Below are 12,508 nucleotides of genomic sequence, written 5' to 3' on the forward strand. Positions count from 1 at the left end.
TCATGTATGGAATTCTGGCCATTCTCTAAAATCTGTGGCCATCTATAAGTTAGCTTTAGTTTGGACGCTTGAGTTGTAGCATGTTCCCAGTACAGCCCAGTCCAGCTGTTTCCTATGGGAACAAGATGCTTCCTGCCAAAAAGGCACTTTTACTGCTTCCAGAATGGACACTCATTCTAGACTCAGCTTTTGATGTAAAGTTGACAATTACCACAGAACAGGTCTTCATTTACACATCAAAGGATACACTAAAAGAACAGGAGTCACCTTTCCTGTAGGTCTCCTACATGATTCACTGCTCTAAGAAGCTGCACTTGAAATTAACACTAACATTGAATGTAATTACAGGAAATGCTGCAGTCTGAGGGAAACCGCCTCACAACATGAAATATCTATATGTCATATGAAGTAGCATTTTTGTATTGTTTGTCCATCTGTAAGCAATTCAATGCTATGCGGATAGCTGGGACAACTTTCTCTTTTATGGTTTACTTACACTTTAAACTAGCTGTTAATCAGCAAAGCACAATGTCTCAGAGCTGTAAGGACAGTTAATAGACTTCCAATGTCAAACTCATAAATATTAGTGGAGAAAGCCTGGTTCATTATGATCCAGCGTGTGATATCATCGACAAGAATTGTGCATGTATCTATACTTTATAGCTTTAAAGTGTACCTGTTACTCATATAAAGTGATAGCTCTAATTTTAAGACCTGAAGTGTAATGCTAATGGCACCCTTCGAAGCGTCAGTATATTGCCAACGTGTACACTCGTACACGTAATGATAAAATGTTGGTAGATCATGCCCCATTAATGATCATTTAGTATTTCTTGGTTAGTTTAGTTTTGAAAAGGGATATTTGTATTCTAGGGTTCTCGTTCACAAATATATTAATATCATCTAACAGAATGCCTCTAAAATGAATAACTACATATTTCTCCACTACCTTTTCAGATTCAGGGCTCATTCACACTTGGCTGCATACAGCCACGTGGATCAGTGATCTAACATTCTATATTCTACCTTGGAAATGAAGAGAATAAAATTGTCTTATTCCAATTTTAAATATGTTGTGTGAAATATAAATGGTGCAATGATTTCAGCACATAAAGCATAATAGAGGTCAAGGAATAGTACATAGTACACATGAAAACCTAAAGCCACAGATAATTCTTGTATTTTACAGTATGCTGGGTATATGATTTCACTTTGAAACTGATCTTTTTTCCTTCTTGTCATAATATACCTACAATATACAGATAGTATTTTGCATAGATATAACAAATCAGGATAGGGGTGAAAGCCCTGTCCATATACATTTACAACCTAGTGCAGTGCTTCTTAGAATTTTCCCACCGAGACTTCAAAGGCTAATAGCTGTGGCTTGACTCATAGTGTAGGACGAAGCAGTGCAGAATGGTGGCACTTCTACAAACCTCTTCTAAGATCTAAGATAAGGTCTCCAACTGAACTCTAGGAGATCCTATACAAATGCTGATTTTCTGTGCTAGGCATGCTCCCTTCTGATGACTATGCTTACACCTGGTAACAATTTGTAAGATGGGGGAGAGAACATGCCTACTCTCCTTGTGCCTCTAATGTTGGGATTTTTCATTGTGTTTCGTGAATCTGAAGGTTCTGCAGACATGCTACAGGTGCGAGTTTGCACATTATGGCAATTTTCTGCTATAGTATATCATTCACAAACATACATATCTGTTGTGCGTGGAATAATTTTTTCAATATGAAATGGGCATGAAAGCCCTATATTCATTAAATGCTATTTTATCACTTTAAATGTCTCCTTTTTCTTGCTGCGCTCTGTAGACAGCTCATTGAAACTCAGTTATCAACAGCTAGTTGTAGTGGTATTTTACAGGGGATCATAACCTGTGTATTAGGTTTGTGTACTTTTCAAAAACTGATAAAATAACATGTATGTAGTAAATTTATTAGATCCGTGCAGCAATGCATTTATTTAACTGACAAATTTGTTTAAATGTAACAAAAAAAAAGAATGCATGATTATAAAAATATTACATATGCTGTTCCTTTGTGATAGGTAGAAAACGATTTGTTTACGGCCCAGTGCGGACACTAGGAAACCTTTTATTTCAACCATTGGAAGACAAACAGCAAAAACTAGACTCGCAGGGGTAGCAAACCTCCGTCCCTCCAGCTGTGGTGGAACTACAAATCCCATGAGGCATTGCAAGATCCTCACAGCCACAGACATGACTCCCGAAGAGCGACTCCACAGCTGGAGGGCCGCTACCCCTGAACTAGAGTCTATGATCACTACAGAGTGTGTAGGCTCTCTTTAGCCCTTTGCCGTTTGTCTGCCAATTGTGTGCCCAAAAAAACCTGCTGGTATCTGCACTGGGGCATAACGGATTGTCTTCTACTTATTGGTGTTGTAGTTCAGCCAGGTAAGGCTGAGATCTGCAGCTGGTGCTAAAAGGAGGTGGGTAGGGTTCCCCCATGCAGTAGCAGTTTGCTTATTGAGTTATGATTTTGTGAATGGAGCTCATGCCTCTAGCGAATAGATCAATTTTCCATTGTAAACAAAAGTAATGCATGGTACTAAAAATACCAGCTGCTTAATGCTTCTGTGAGTTCAATCTATAGACTGCTTTAGAATATTTTTACTATGATGTATGAGTCATTGGACCTATATTCCTTATTTTACAGCATAATTTTCTATTGAAAAGGTTCACAAACATAAACATCACCTAGATGTGGAATAGTTATTTTTAAACATGAAATGGATATTTAACTACTGAAAACCCCTATTTATCATTCATTGGTATTTCATATCATAAATGGTTCTTTTACCTGTATGCCACTTGGCTCCTTTCCCTTCCCTTCTCCAAAGACATTAAATATGACCTTGAAATTATCACCAGGCAGAGGCTAGTGATATTTGAAGGAGTTAGCCCCCATTAACACCTGAGCGCAGAGGGAATGCATGCTCACTGACGTTTGTTTCCAGCGTTTGACGTGCATCTCCATTGATTCCAGTGGTTTCCTGGAGGCACGCCAAACGCAGGAAAGTAGTACATGTTGCAAATTGAGTGATATACATCCCACTCAGCCACATTTGGGGTGCCATTAACTAGTAATGGTAACGCAAGTGTTTTCAGCATTTGCTTGACAAAACACGCACTTTTGTGCGTGTTTACGATACGCCAAGGTGTGAACGGGGACTTATAGCTCATGTGATAATCAGTGAATTGACTTTTTAGGGGGCCAACCCAATTCCATCTTAAAATTCAGTATAATATTTGTAAAAAAAAAAAAAAAAATAGCCTTATTTAAAAAAGGGGCAAATTTATAGAGCAGTGAATGTGCATTCATCAAACATTTACTGCATGTAAATCTTGGTAAATGTCTTTTTATATCTATCTATGATTCACCACCAGAATCATAGATAGATATAAATATCTATCAAGAAATGATTACAATCAAGAAATGTCTTGTGAATGTCACATTCACTGTTTTAGAAATATGCCCAATTTTGAGTGGTCACACTTAAACGTTTCTGAAATGCTAGTTGCCTGGCTGTCACTTAGACACCATCATATAGATTTTATTTGTAAAGGGCAGGCACACTTGTTTTTTGTTTAGAAAAAAAGCGCATTTTTTAGATCAGGGCTGGACAAATCCCAGAAGCCAGGTAGGTAGCACCTAACTTTTCACATTTTCTCTAGTTGTTGTCGTCACTGGAACTGGCTCCTAGATTCCATATTAAATTGTTCGCCCTGCTTTGGACCACCCGAATTGTTGACTCCTAGTACAAGCATGTTTGTAATAGCTGGTAACGGAAGATGATGTCAGATGGGCAAATCTGTTACTAGTGATCCTACCACTGGTGATTTGTTGAAAGCATCAGGATCACCAAGAGTGTGCTTGTTTGCCCTTATTAAACTAACCCGGACCCCTCCCCACCTCCCCCTGCTAGTGATTGAGATTCAACAGCAACAAAGTGACAGGCAGCCTCTGTAGTGACCCTACCACTGGCAATATTTATTGAGACCGGTGCAATACTGTGTTTGGCTTTTGCATGCAGGTGCCAGATCCTTCAGTTTTCTCAGACTGGATGGTCAATGTGCAATTTAGTGTGCAAACTAAAAACAAGAATTAAAGTGACACTGATCTTAGGAGTTAAAGCATAAAAATGTTTTTAAGTACCTTAACTAATAACAAAAAGTTCCTAATGGACTACAATTAGTAAACTAATTTGAATTTAAGTTAGCCCTCGTTCACACCTGAACGTTTTGTAGCGCGTTCTACGCTCGACGAACGCTCTACAAAACGCTCAAACATGAAAATCCCATTGTTTTCAATGGGTCTGGTTCACACCTTGGCGTATTTCAGCCCGTCCCTAACGCGCTACAAAACGGCCCACGCCTGAAAAGGTACAGGTACTACTTTGGGCCGTTTTTGTTGCGCGTTTCCATTGGGATACAGCCAAGTAGCCCTCGGAAACGCGTGTTTGGCGCGCGATTTTTTTTACCGCGAATTGCGGTAAAAAAGACGCGCGACAGACACGCATATGCAATACGTCTAGGTGTGAACCAGGACTTAGAGTCCATCACGGGCGTGAGCTTGGAGCGGTGACTACTTATCAACACACAGTGACCATGGGGAAGAAAAGTAGCCACCCTCCAGAAGGAAGGACAGTATCAGCACCAATTCAGAGATGATTTGGTGATCTATAGCTGAGTGATGCACAAATAAGATACATTTTTGTTAATAAGTAGGATTCTTAAATGCATTTTGCATTAACTCCTGAGTTTAGTCTCACTTCAAGGAAATAAAATCTAACATAGTGCAGAAAAGAAAAGAAATCCATGCTTTTTCATCAAAGATCATTAATTTATTTATAGGAAATTAATGCACATTAGCACTACTTAACCACACTAGTACATTTTAGTATAAAAAGAGGCAGTAAGATCCATGATAAAAAGTTTAAAAAGAAGAATAAGTGCTCGCCAGATGGATGCACATAATGGAGACCAAGTTTCAATTCTCAAGATATGCTTGAAGTGCATCACACAGATTCAGGCACCTGCTCCCAACAGCGTTAAAAAAAAAAAGTAATCTATGTACACAAGAAAAAAACAAAAACCACACAAACACAACACATTATCTCTCTAATATACACATATTCCTGAAAGTTTGTTTCCTATAGCACCCTTCAAATCGGTATCCAAACAATCTTCTATAGTCTCCTTCACTGAAGGTAGAACCTCAATTTACCTAACTCTAGACATCCCTCCTAGGGATGAAAATTCAATGCACTACCACTATGCATGCGCAGCCAGAGGAAAAACTACCTACATTCCCCCTATATATAGCTTTTACTAAACCAGATGTTTTAACTACTTCCCTTCTCATGATCATGCAGATTTTAACGGACTCCTTCATCAGATTCACAACTTTATTTTATGCTGTAATACTATATAAGGCTGTAATATTGCCATGTGCACTATGTATTTGGCAAATAAAACCTATGTTGCTCTGTCCCTTTTGCTCACATAACAGCTTTTTTTCCCTCTACTATGGCTGATCTGTGTTTATAACGATTGCATTTTGCATAAGGTCTTGTGAAACAATAGAGGAATAAAATTCAAGAGATGATCATATACATATAAATATAGAGATCTGGGCATGGGTGGGCCAGCCGTGACATTGTGTATGCTTGTACCCAGGTGTGTCCTATACACATGGCTATATCGCAAAGCCAAACCAGTTTAGAGCAAACCAAACACAAAGCAGGGTAAGAAACGGTTTCCTAAGCCAAAAACATTACAGCAGACAACTCTGCTTTATACATAGTGCAATGGGCACCTTTTCCTAAAATAAGAAACTGTTCCCAGTAAGTTTAATGATAGGCTCCTGTATACTGTTATAATGGGTGGGTGTGTGTAATTGTTAGAGGGCGCCTGTCTTGCATCCTCACCAAGGTTCAGCACAAATCCAAAGCCCAGTAATTCAGACTTACACTAATAGTGTGTTCCATTCATTCTATTTGAAAGATTTTCACATTCAGGGATATGTGTGAAAGCCCTTCTACCCTATATTTAAATCAAGACTGGACAAATCCCAGGAGCCAGGTAGCCAATGCTCCTTAGAAGTTACAACTGACGCCGAACGTCTGAGGTTTTTTCCTAGTTGCTGTCAATGAAGCTGGCTACTAAAAACAAATCCTGCTGGCTCCTGAATTGGATAGACTGGCTTCTGAATTCCATATTAATTTGTCCACACCTGCTATAAAATACACTAAAGGGGCCCAACTTCTTAGATCAAGCTCTTACCATTCTGATAACATGGCAATACTTCAGCATCTGAACGCTTGGAACTTATCAGGTCTTGTATAAGGAAACCAACACGGCACCTACAATTCTCCAATTTGCTTTCTGATGCAAAATGTCAATTTGTTCCTACTCTGGACCCCAGTACGGAGCAAAAGGTAGTTCTTATTTTTCCATTGAACGCATAAAACCCTTTAGAGCTTCTCATGACCCTCAGATTAAGGGATAGTGCCGATATAAAGAATCCGCTGCGCAGTATAATGAATAGTATCTATACAATGACTATAAACATGTTGCACAGTATAACAAATGTTGAGTATACAGTAAGTTTCCTTGCAGTATAAATATATCCTGCAGTATAATCCATACTGTGATCCTGCCACCTCAGCTGAAGAGAGGATTTATCCGGGATGTAGTGACTTTTACATCAAAGACATTGAGACGGATGGACACAACCCAGTTATGTGGTGTGATTCTTTGTACTGCAACATGTTACAGCGTGGAAAATCCAAACATGTAGACATGACATGCACTCGCTGTCCTGGGACTAAGGTACATGACCCAGGTGTACAGGTCAGCACAGGTCCCCAAATGTACACATATCGTTGTCTAGATCACCATGGTCTCCACATGGAAGGGGCAGGAGGCGGCTGAATCTCGGGGGTCCTGTCACTGTCCTGCACAGACTCTGTCCCTCCCTTGACAATATCGGATTCCTCTGCATCAGAACAGCTGTCATCCGAGGAGGATCCCAACAATCCCAGGCCGCAGGAAGCATCCGAGACAGGAGAATCCAGAAGCACGTCGAGGACAAGATCCTGTATGTTCCCCTCGCTTAAAGGCATAGACTCCAAAAGGTGGTTGAGCAGCTCTGCAGCCAGGCTAGAATCAATGCCAGGACAGCTAGACACAAAGGTGTGCACCTCATGCATGCACTGGATGTAGCCTGCAGCAAAACGCTCACTGGCCTCTCTCTGCAACCGCTCAGACTCTGCAAGTTAAACAAGGCAAACAAATATCAGTACCATCATATCACACAGATGTACATGCCACGATATATACAGTTGTCAGCACCATCCTATCACATATTAAAGGGTCTTACCATCTTTAGTTATCCAATAAAAAAGAAACCACAAAAAAACTGAGTGGGAATATTTTATAATCATTTATTCCAGGGGTAGGCAAACTCAGACACTCAAGGTGTGGTGCATTTACAGAATAAAGGAATAATGTCACCAGCACACCAGTTTTTGTTAGTCAATGATCCATTTTAATGGCACATTGCCATCCAATACACAAGCGCTTTCGGGGCCGCAGGGGGTCCCCTTCATCAGACTCAGAATGAGCCTGATTTACAGATCACAAGGCATTGCAAGACTCTTGACAGTCGCAGGCATGACTGCCCAATACACACACACACATATATATATACATACATATATATTTATATTATTTTATTTATTTTTTCCCCCTTTTGCCACTAAAAGTGAATGAGCATGAAAAAAAATTGCAGCCCATATCTCATCTTAATTTTGTAGGATAGCAGTAGAAATTCAGTTGGTCAGTGTTTTCATAAATGACACCAAATATCCAGTTATTCAACTGCAACTAGATTATATACGGCAAGTAGCTTTATAATTCAAATACACACCAGCTGATCTGCTCTGTAAAATCCTTTGTACCCGCTTCACGGTGAGCTCTAAAACCTCTGCATTCTCCATTTTTGATTGGAACTAGTAATAGAAAAATATTGCACATTAATATCATCATTACAAACCCTTTTATCATTTGCTACTGTACATTTCCAAAGTACAGGATTGATATGGCTTATGATTTACTAAGCAGATGTTATGTTTACTATTTATTAGTCATTTATGCACTTGTTTTATATTGAGCAGACATATCTTTAAATTGATTAATAAAGTTATTACATTAACTTAAAGTGACACTAAACTCAGGAGTGAAATCTTAAAAATACATTCAAGTACCTTAACTATTAACAAAAATGTATCTTATTTGTGTATCACCCGGCTGTAGATCCTCAAATCATCTCTGAATTGGTGCCGACACTGTCCTTCCTTCCGGAGGGGGGCTACTTTTGTTCTCCATGGTCCCTGTGTGTGTTGTAAAGTAGTCACCGCTCCAAGCTCGCTCCTGTGATAGTCTATAACTTTAATACAAATTGGTTAACTAAATGTGAGATTGTAGTCCATCACAGAAGCAAGCTTGGAGCGGTGACTACTTTGCAACACACACAGGGACCATGGGGGACAAAAGTAGCCAACCTCCAGAAGGAAGGACAGTGTCAGCACCAATTCAGAGATGATCTGAGGATCTACAGCTGAGTGATACACAAATAAGATACATTTTTGTTAATAGGTAAGGTACTTGAATGCATTTTTAAGATTTCACTGCTGAGTTTAGTGTCGCAAGGTTTAACTGACACTCACCTCATTGTCGGCTAGGATCCCCCTTAGCTCCAGAAGGCTCTCATTAATCCTTGCCCTTCTCCTCTTCTCAACCAGTGGTTTCCTTGTCTGCAAAAAGAATGCAAAATTAGCTAAAAGTAATAAACCTCACCCCCAAACTGAAGGAGTGGTGCAAAACCTGTGACAAGGCTGAAAGTCAGGACTTTTGTGTCTGTCAAGTGGTATTAATTAATTAAAAAAATGGGGAAGAAATTGTGGACAAAAATGAAGAACATAATTGTTCCCCAAAGTGGCCATATTCCTGGTCTGATTCTTAATTGTGGACAGGAAGGTTGACAATATTATATCCAAACATTTCTCTGTACAAATCCCACCCAAAAAAAGTCATTTTTAACATTGTAATATAAAAAATAAACCTTCATCTGTCACCACATTTAAAGAACACTCTGAAATCTCAAAAAACACAGGTACAGTACCAACCAACATGACATTTAATTCTCTATTACTTTATATGACAGAAGCAATATGTACGCAGACACAATATGTTACAAGTACAAATACCAAAGACTGCAGGACATGGAGTTCTACTTTGAAAGCAGCACTTAATTTCAAGACAAAAAAAGGTGTTTAATAACTATCTTTAGGATAATTTAAGATATTCTTAAAGAGATCCATTTTTAATCTTTTAAAGAGAAGTATGAGCAGTTTTGTTCACAAACATCAATTACAGTGCAATTAGATCAGGGGTGGACACATGTGTGAAACTAAACAAGCAACTGTTAAAGAATGCAAAACAAAAGCTTCATGGACAATAATGTAAATACACAGGTTGCATCGTTCAGGGGTGGAAAAATCAATACGGGATTCAGGAGCCATTGTGTCCAATTCAGGAGCCAGCTCCATTGATAACAACTAGAGAAAACCTCAAATGTTTGGCACCAAATGTAATTTTTTAACATTGGCGACCTGGCAGATTTCTGTACTTAATAACTCACATTCCCACGCCAAGTATAAATAAGATCTGGGGAAAAAAATGAATTTCTTCCTGAATACAAGTTATCATCATTTACCAAAGGAAACTCCCAGCCAGCCTGACACCTAAGTCATTGGTTTACTGTCCCTTACTGTCTCTTGATCATATGCCGCATGAAGTTTGGAGTTTAGGTGATACCCTTCATTGACTAATAAAGATTCAAGTTATTAGAGATGCAAGCTTTTGGGATTTCTTAGATTGCTTCTTTATGATTCAAGTGACACTAAACTCAGGAATTAAATCTTAAAAATGCATTCAAGTACCTCAACTATTAATACAAATGTATCTTATTTGTGGATCACTCGTCTGCAGATTTGTATTGTAACTATAGCCCATTAAGGTGCTTGAATGCATTTTAAGATTTAAGCCCTGAGTTTAGTGTCACTTTAATACAATTGTATAAAGCTTGAAAAGGGATCTAAATAATCCCAAAGTCTTGCATCTTTAATGACTTTAGACAATTAAAGAGTATCACTTCAAACTCCACTCTGTGCGCCAATCAATGGCTAACATGGTACAGACTCTGTTCAGAGCTGTAAAGATTTGCAGCAAACAGTCCTATTTTATTTATTAACATTTATTATTATTGTGCCTAAAATAAAAGTTGAATGGAAATGATTTCATTTACATTGTAAAGATCTTCTATAAGACTAAAATAGTAATCTTCCAAGTCTATAGTTTTAGATTGTAAACTCTTAAGAGCAGGGCCCTCCTAACTATCTTGTCTTGAATTGTATTGCAACTGTACTTTCTCCCTTCATATCGTACAGCGCTGTGCAAACTGTTGGCTCTATTTAAATCCTGTATATTGTATGTATGATGTATGTATAATATGCAAAAATATTAGAATATAGTATTTAATATGCAAATATAATAATAAATATAATATTATTAAAAAATAAACTAACACAAGTCAAAGTTGTGTTTTTAGTTCATAGATTAGATGAATATTTTCACAATTTAAAAGGAAAATAAAAAACTAACAAATGAGTTGAATTTAAACACGGAAAATATAAACAATGCCAGGGCTGGACTAATCCCAGGAGCCAGGTCGCCAATGCTCCTTAAAAATTACATCTGGCACCTAACTTGTTGAGGTTTTCTCTAGTGGTTGTCCCTGGAGCTGGCTCCTAAAAATAAATCCTGCTGGCCCCTGGATTGGACAGACTGGCTCCTGAATTCCATATGAATATGTCCACCCCTGAACGATGCAACCTCTGTACAGTAAACTCTCAGTTATACGTTATTCAACTAACCAGACACTGTTCTGCAGCATGTATTAAATGATACTGAGACTATTTGTCTTAATTTGCTTTTGATTACTGCATTTCATTATTAATATGAAGTCAATACAGAGTTTATGTTATGATATGGTATAGTATGGGGTATGGCATTAGTTAGACCTATTTTTATTAGTAACTCTCAAGCAACCAGAAACTACAGTTATCTGGAATCTACCAATCCCTGTGGATGCCAGATAATTGGAAGTTTACTGTATTTATATTATTCTCCATGAAGCTTTTGTTTTGCATCCCTAACAGCTGTTTGTTTAGTTTTTTTTTGCCTTAAACACAAAAGCGGCCTAATATTAACTTTGTTATTAATAACCATGTGCCTTTCTCCTGCAAGGTGATTTTAACACTGGAAGATAAAACCCTATTAAAAAAAAGTGTGTGTGTATATATATATATATATATGTGTGTGTGTATGTACACACACATACCAATCCCTCATCAGCCCTTCCATTGAAAAGGATAGGTCTGAGCCAAAGCAGCTTGTAGTACAGATGAATACAATGAGCCACAAATGTTAGAAACAATGCGGTTTGTCCTGTATAGCGCGCACATATACAGTAGCGTAGCAAACTGTACATTGTGAAATAGCTCCCTGATGTGTGTGTGTTATTCTAGTCACCGTCTCTGCTGGTATCATAAACAGCACCATTCCTCCAGATGTGTGCACACATTACAGGAATATCCAGTTCTGTGATCGGAGGTCACCTGTACTGCTGCCCCCAATGAGCACATGGGGCCGAGCCGATGTCACGTACACAGTGCACCCCCATAGCTGTACATCTACATCTGCATAGAGCTACAGCAACAATGTATCCACCATGTATGTGCTTGATCCTCTGCCCAGGGCCGTCCATTGGTCCGAATGCTGCGCCCGGTCCAGGCCTGCATGACATGTGTGCATCGTGCATACAGAACACAGCTCGCTCTCACCTGCCTGTCCCCCCGATCCATCGTGTGTCTATGGACAGAATGCGGCTCTCCAGTGTGTGTTTATAGGGCGATCGTTCACACCTGCCTCTCCCCCCGGTCCATGTGACCAGAAAACGTTCCCCGGGTCCCTTTGTGACGTCACAATGCGGCTGCTCGATGCTTTTCCATCCACTCGGCCCTTTTTTTTAACATTTGCATGTGAATGAGAGGCCGCGGCTGACGTCACGTGACATGCGGCCCAATGGCAGCGCTCTCTATTGTGCCGGACGGCAGCTGCTGTGTAGGGCAGGGGAAGGTGGCGGAGACGGGACGGAAATAGTTTGCTTGCCGTCGCCGCCCGCTCTTGGTTTGATTCAGTTTTTGGAGCAACATGTATACAACCCTCCTGCTCCTTTTTAATGTATTTTTAGTGTCGCTTATAAAGAGTTCTTCTGAATGTCCTCTGTGCCTTGTATTGTTCTGTGCCCTCTGTAGTAAGCTGAGCATTACCATAATAACACA

At 39.2% G+C, this 12,508-nt stretch overlaps 1 protein-coding gene and 1 long non-coding RNA gene across 2 annotated transcripts; one reads left to right on the forward strand and one right to left on the reverse strand.

Moving 5' to 3' along the window:
* Positions 1-244: 244 nt before the first annotated feature.
* On the forward strand, positions 245-5,338 carry LOC108796666. The gene is made up of 3 exons (XR_001941825.1): positions 245-262; positions 4,656-4,659; positions 5,121-5,338. It is a non-coding gene; the product is annotated as an uncharacterized LOC108796666 (long non-coding RNA).
* A 1,386-nt stretch (positions 5,339-6,724) lies between these two features.
* On the reverse strand, positions 6,725-12,213 carry LOC108796665 (transcription cofactor HES-6-like). Its single transcript, XM_018568162.1, has 4 exons — positions 12,008-12,213; positions 8,771-8,857; positions 7,972-8,053; positions 6,725-7,311 (listed from the first exon to the last, which is right to left on the reverse strand). Exons 1-4 carry the CDS (start codon positions 12,026-12,028, stop codon positions 6,935-6,937), a joined length of 567 nt encoding a protein of 188 aa, XP_018423664.1. The 5' UTR covers positions 12,029-12,213; the 3' UTR covers positions 6,725-6,934.
* Positions 12,214-12,508: the final 295 nt, after the last annotated feature.

This window comes from Nanorana parkeri, unplaced genomic scaffold, assembly GCF_000935625.1.
Source record: "Nanorana parkeri isolate BGI_ZX_2015 unplaced genomic scaffold, ASM93562v1 scaffold1147, whole genome shotgun sequence".
In the NCBI taxonomy this organism is placed as follows: Eukaryota; Metazoa; Chordata; class Amphibia; order Anura; family Dicroglossidae; genus Nanorana; species Nanorana parkeri.

Excerpts from the sequence above, each read along its gene's own strand:
- LOC108796665 (XM_018568162.1), bottom strand. The coding sequence starts at position 12,028 with ATGGATCGGGGGGACAGGCAG. Across the intron at positions 8,858-12,007 it reads TGGATCGGGGGGACAGGCAG|ACAAGGAAACCACTGGTTGA; the intron begins GTGAGAGCGAGC and ends TTCTTTTTGCAG. Across the intron at positions 8,054-8,770 it reads GGATCCTAGCCGACAATGAG|TTCCAATCAAAAATGGAGAA; the intron begins GTGAGTGTCAGT and ends TTCTATTACTAG.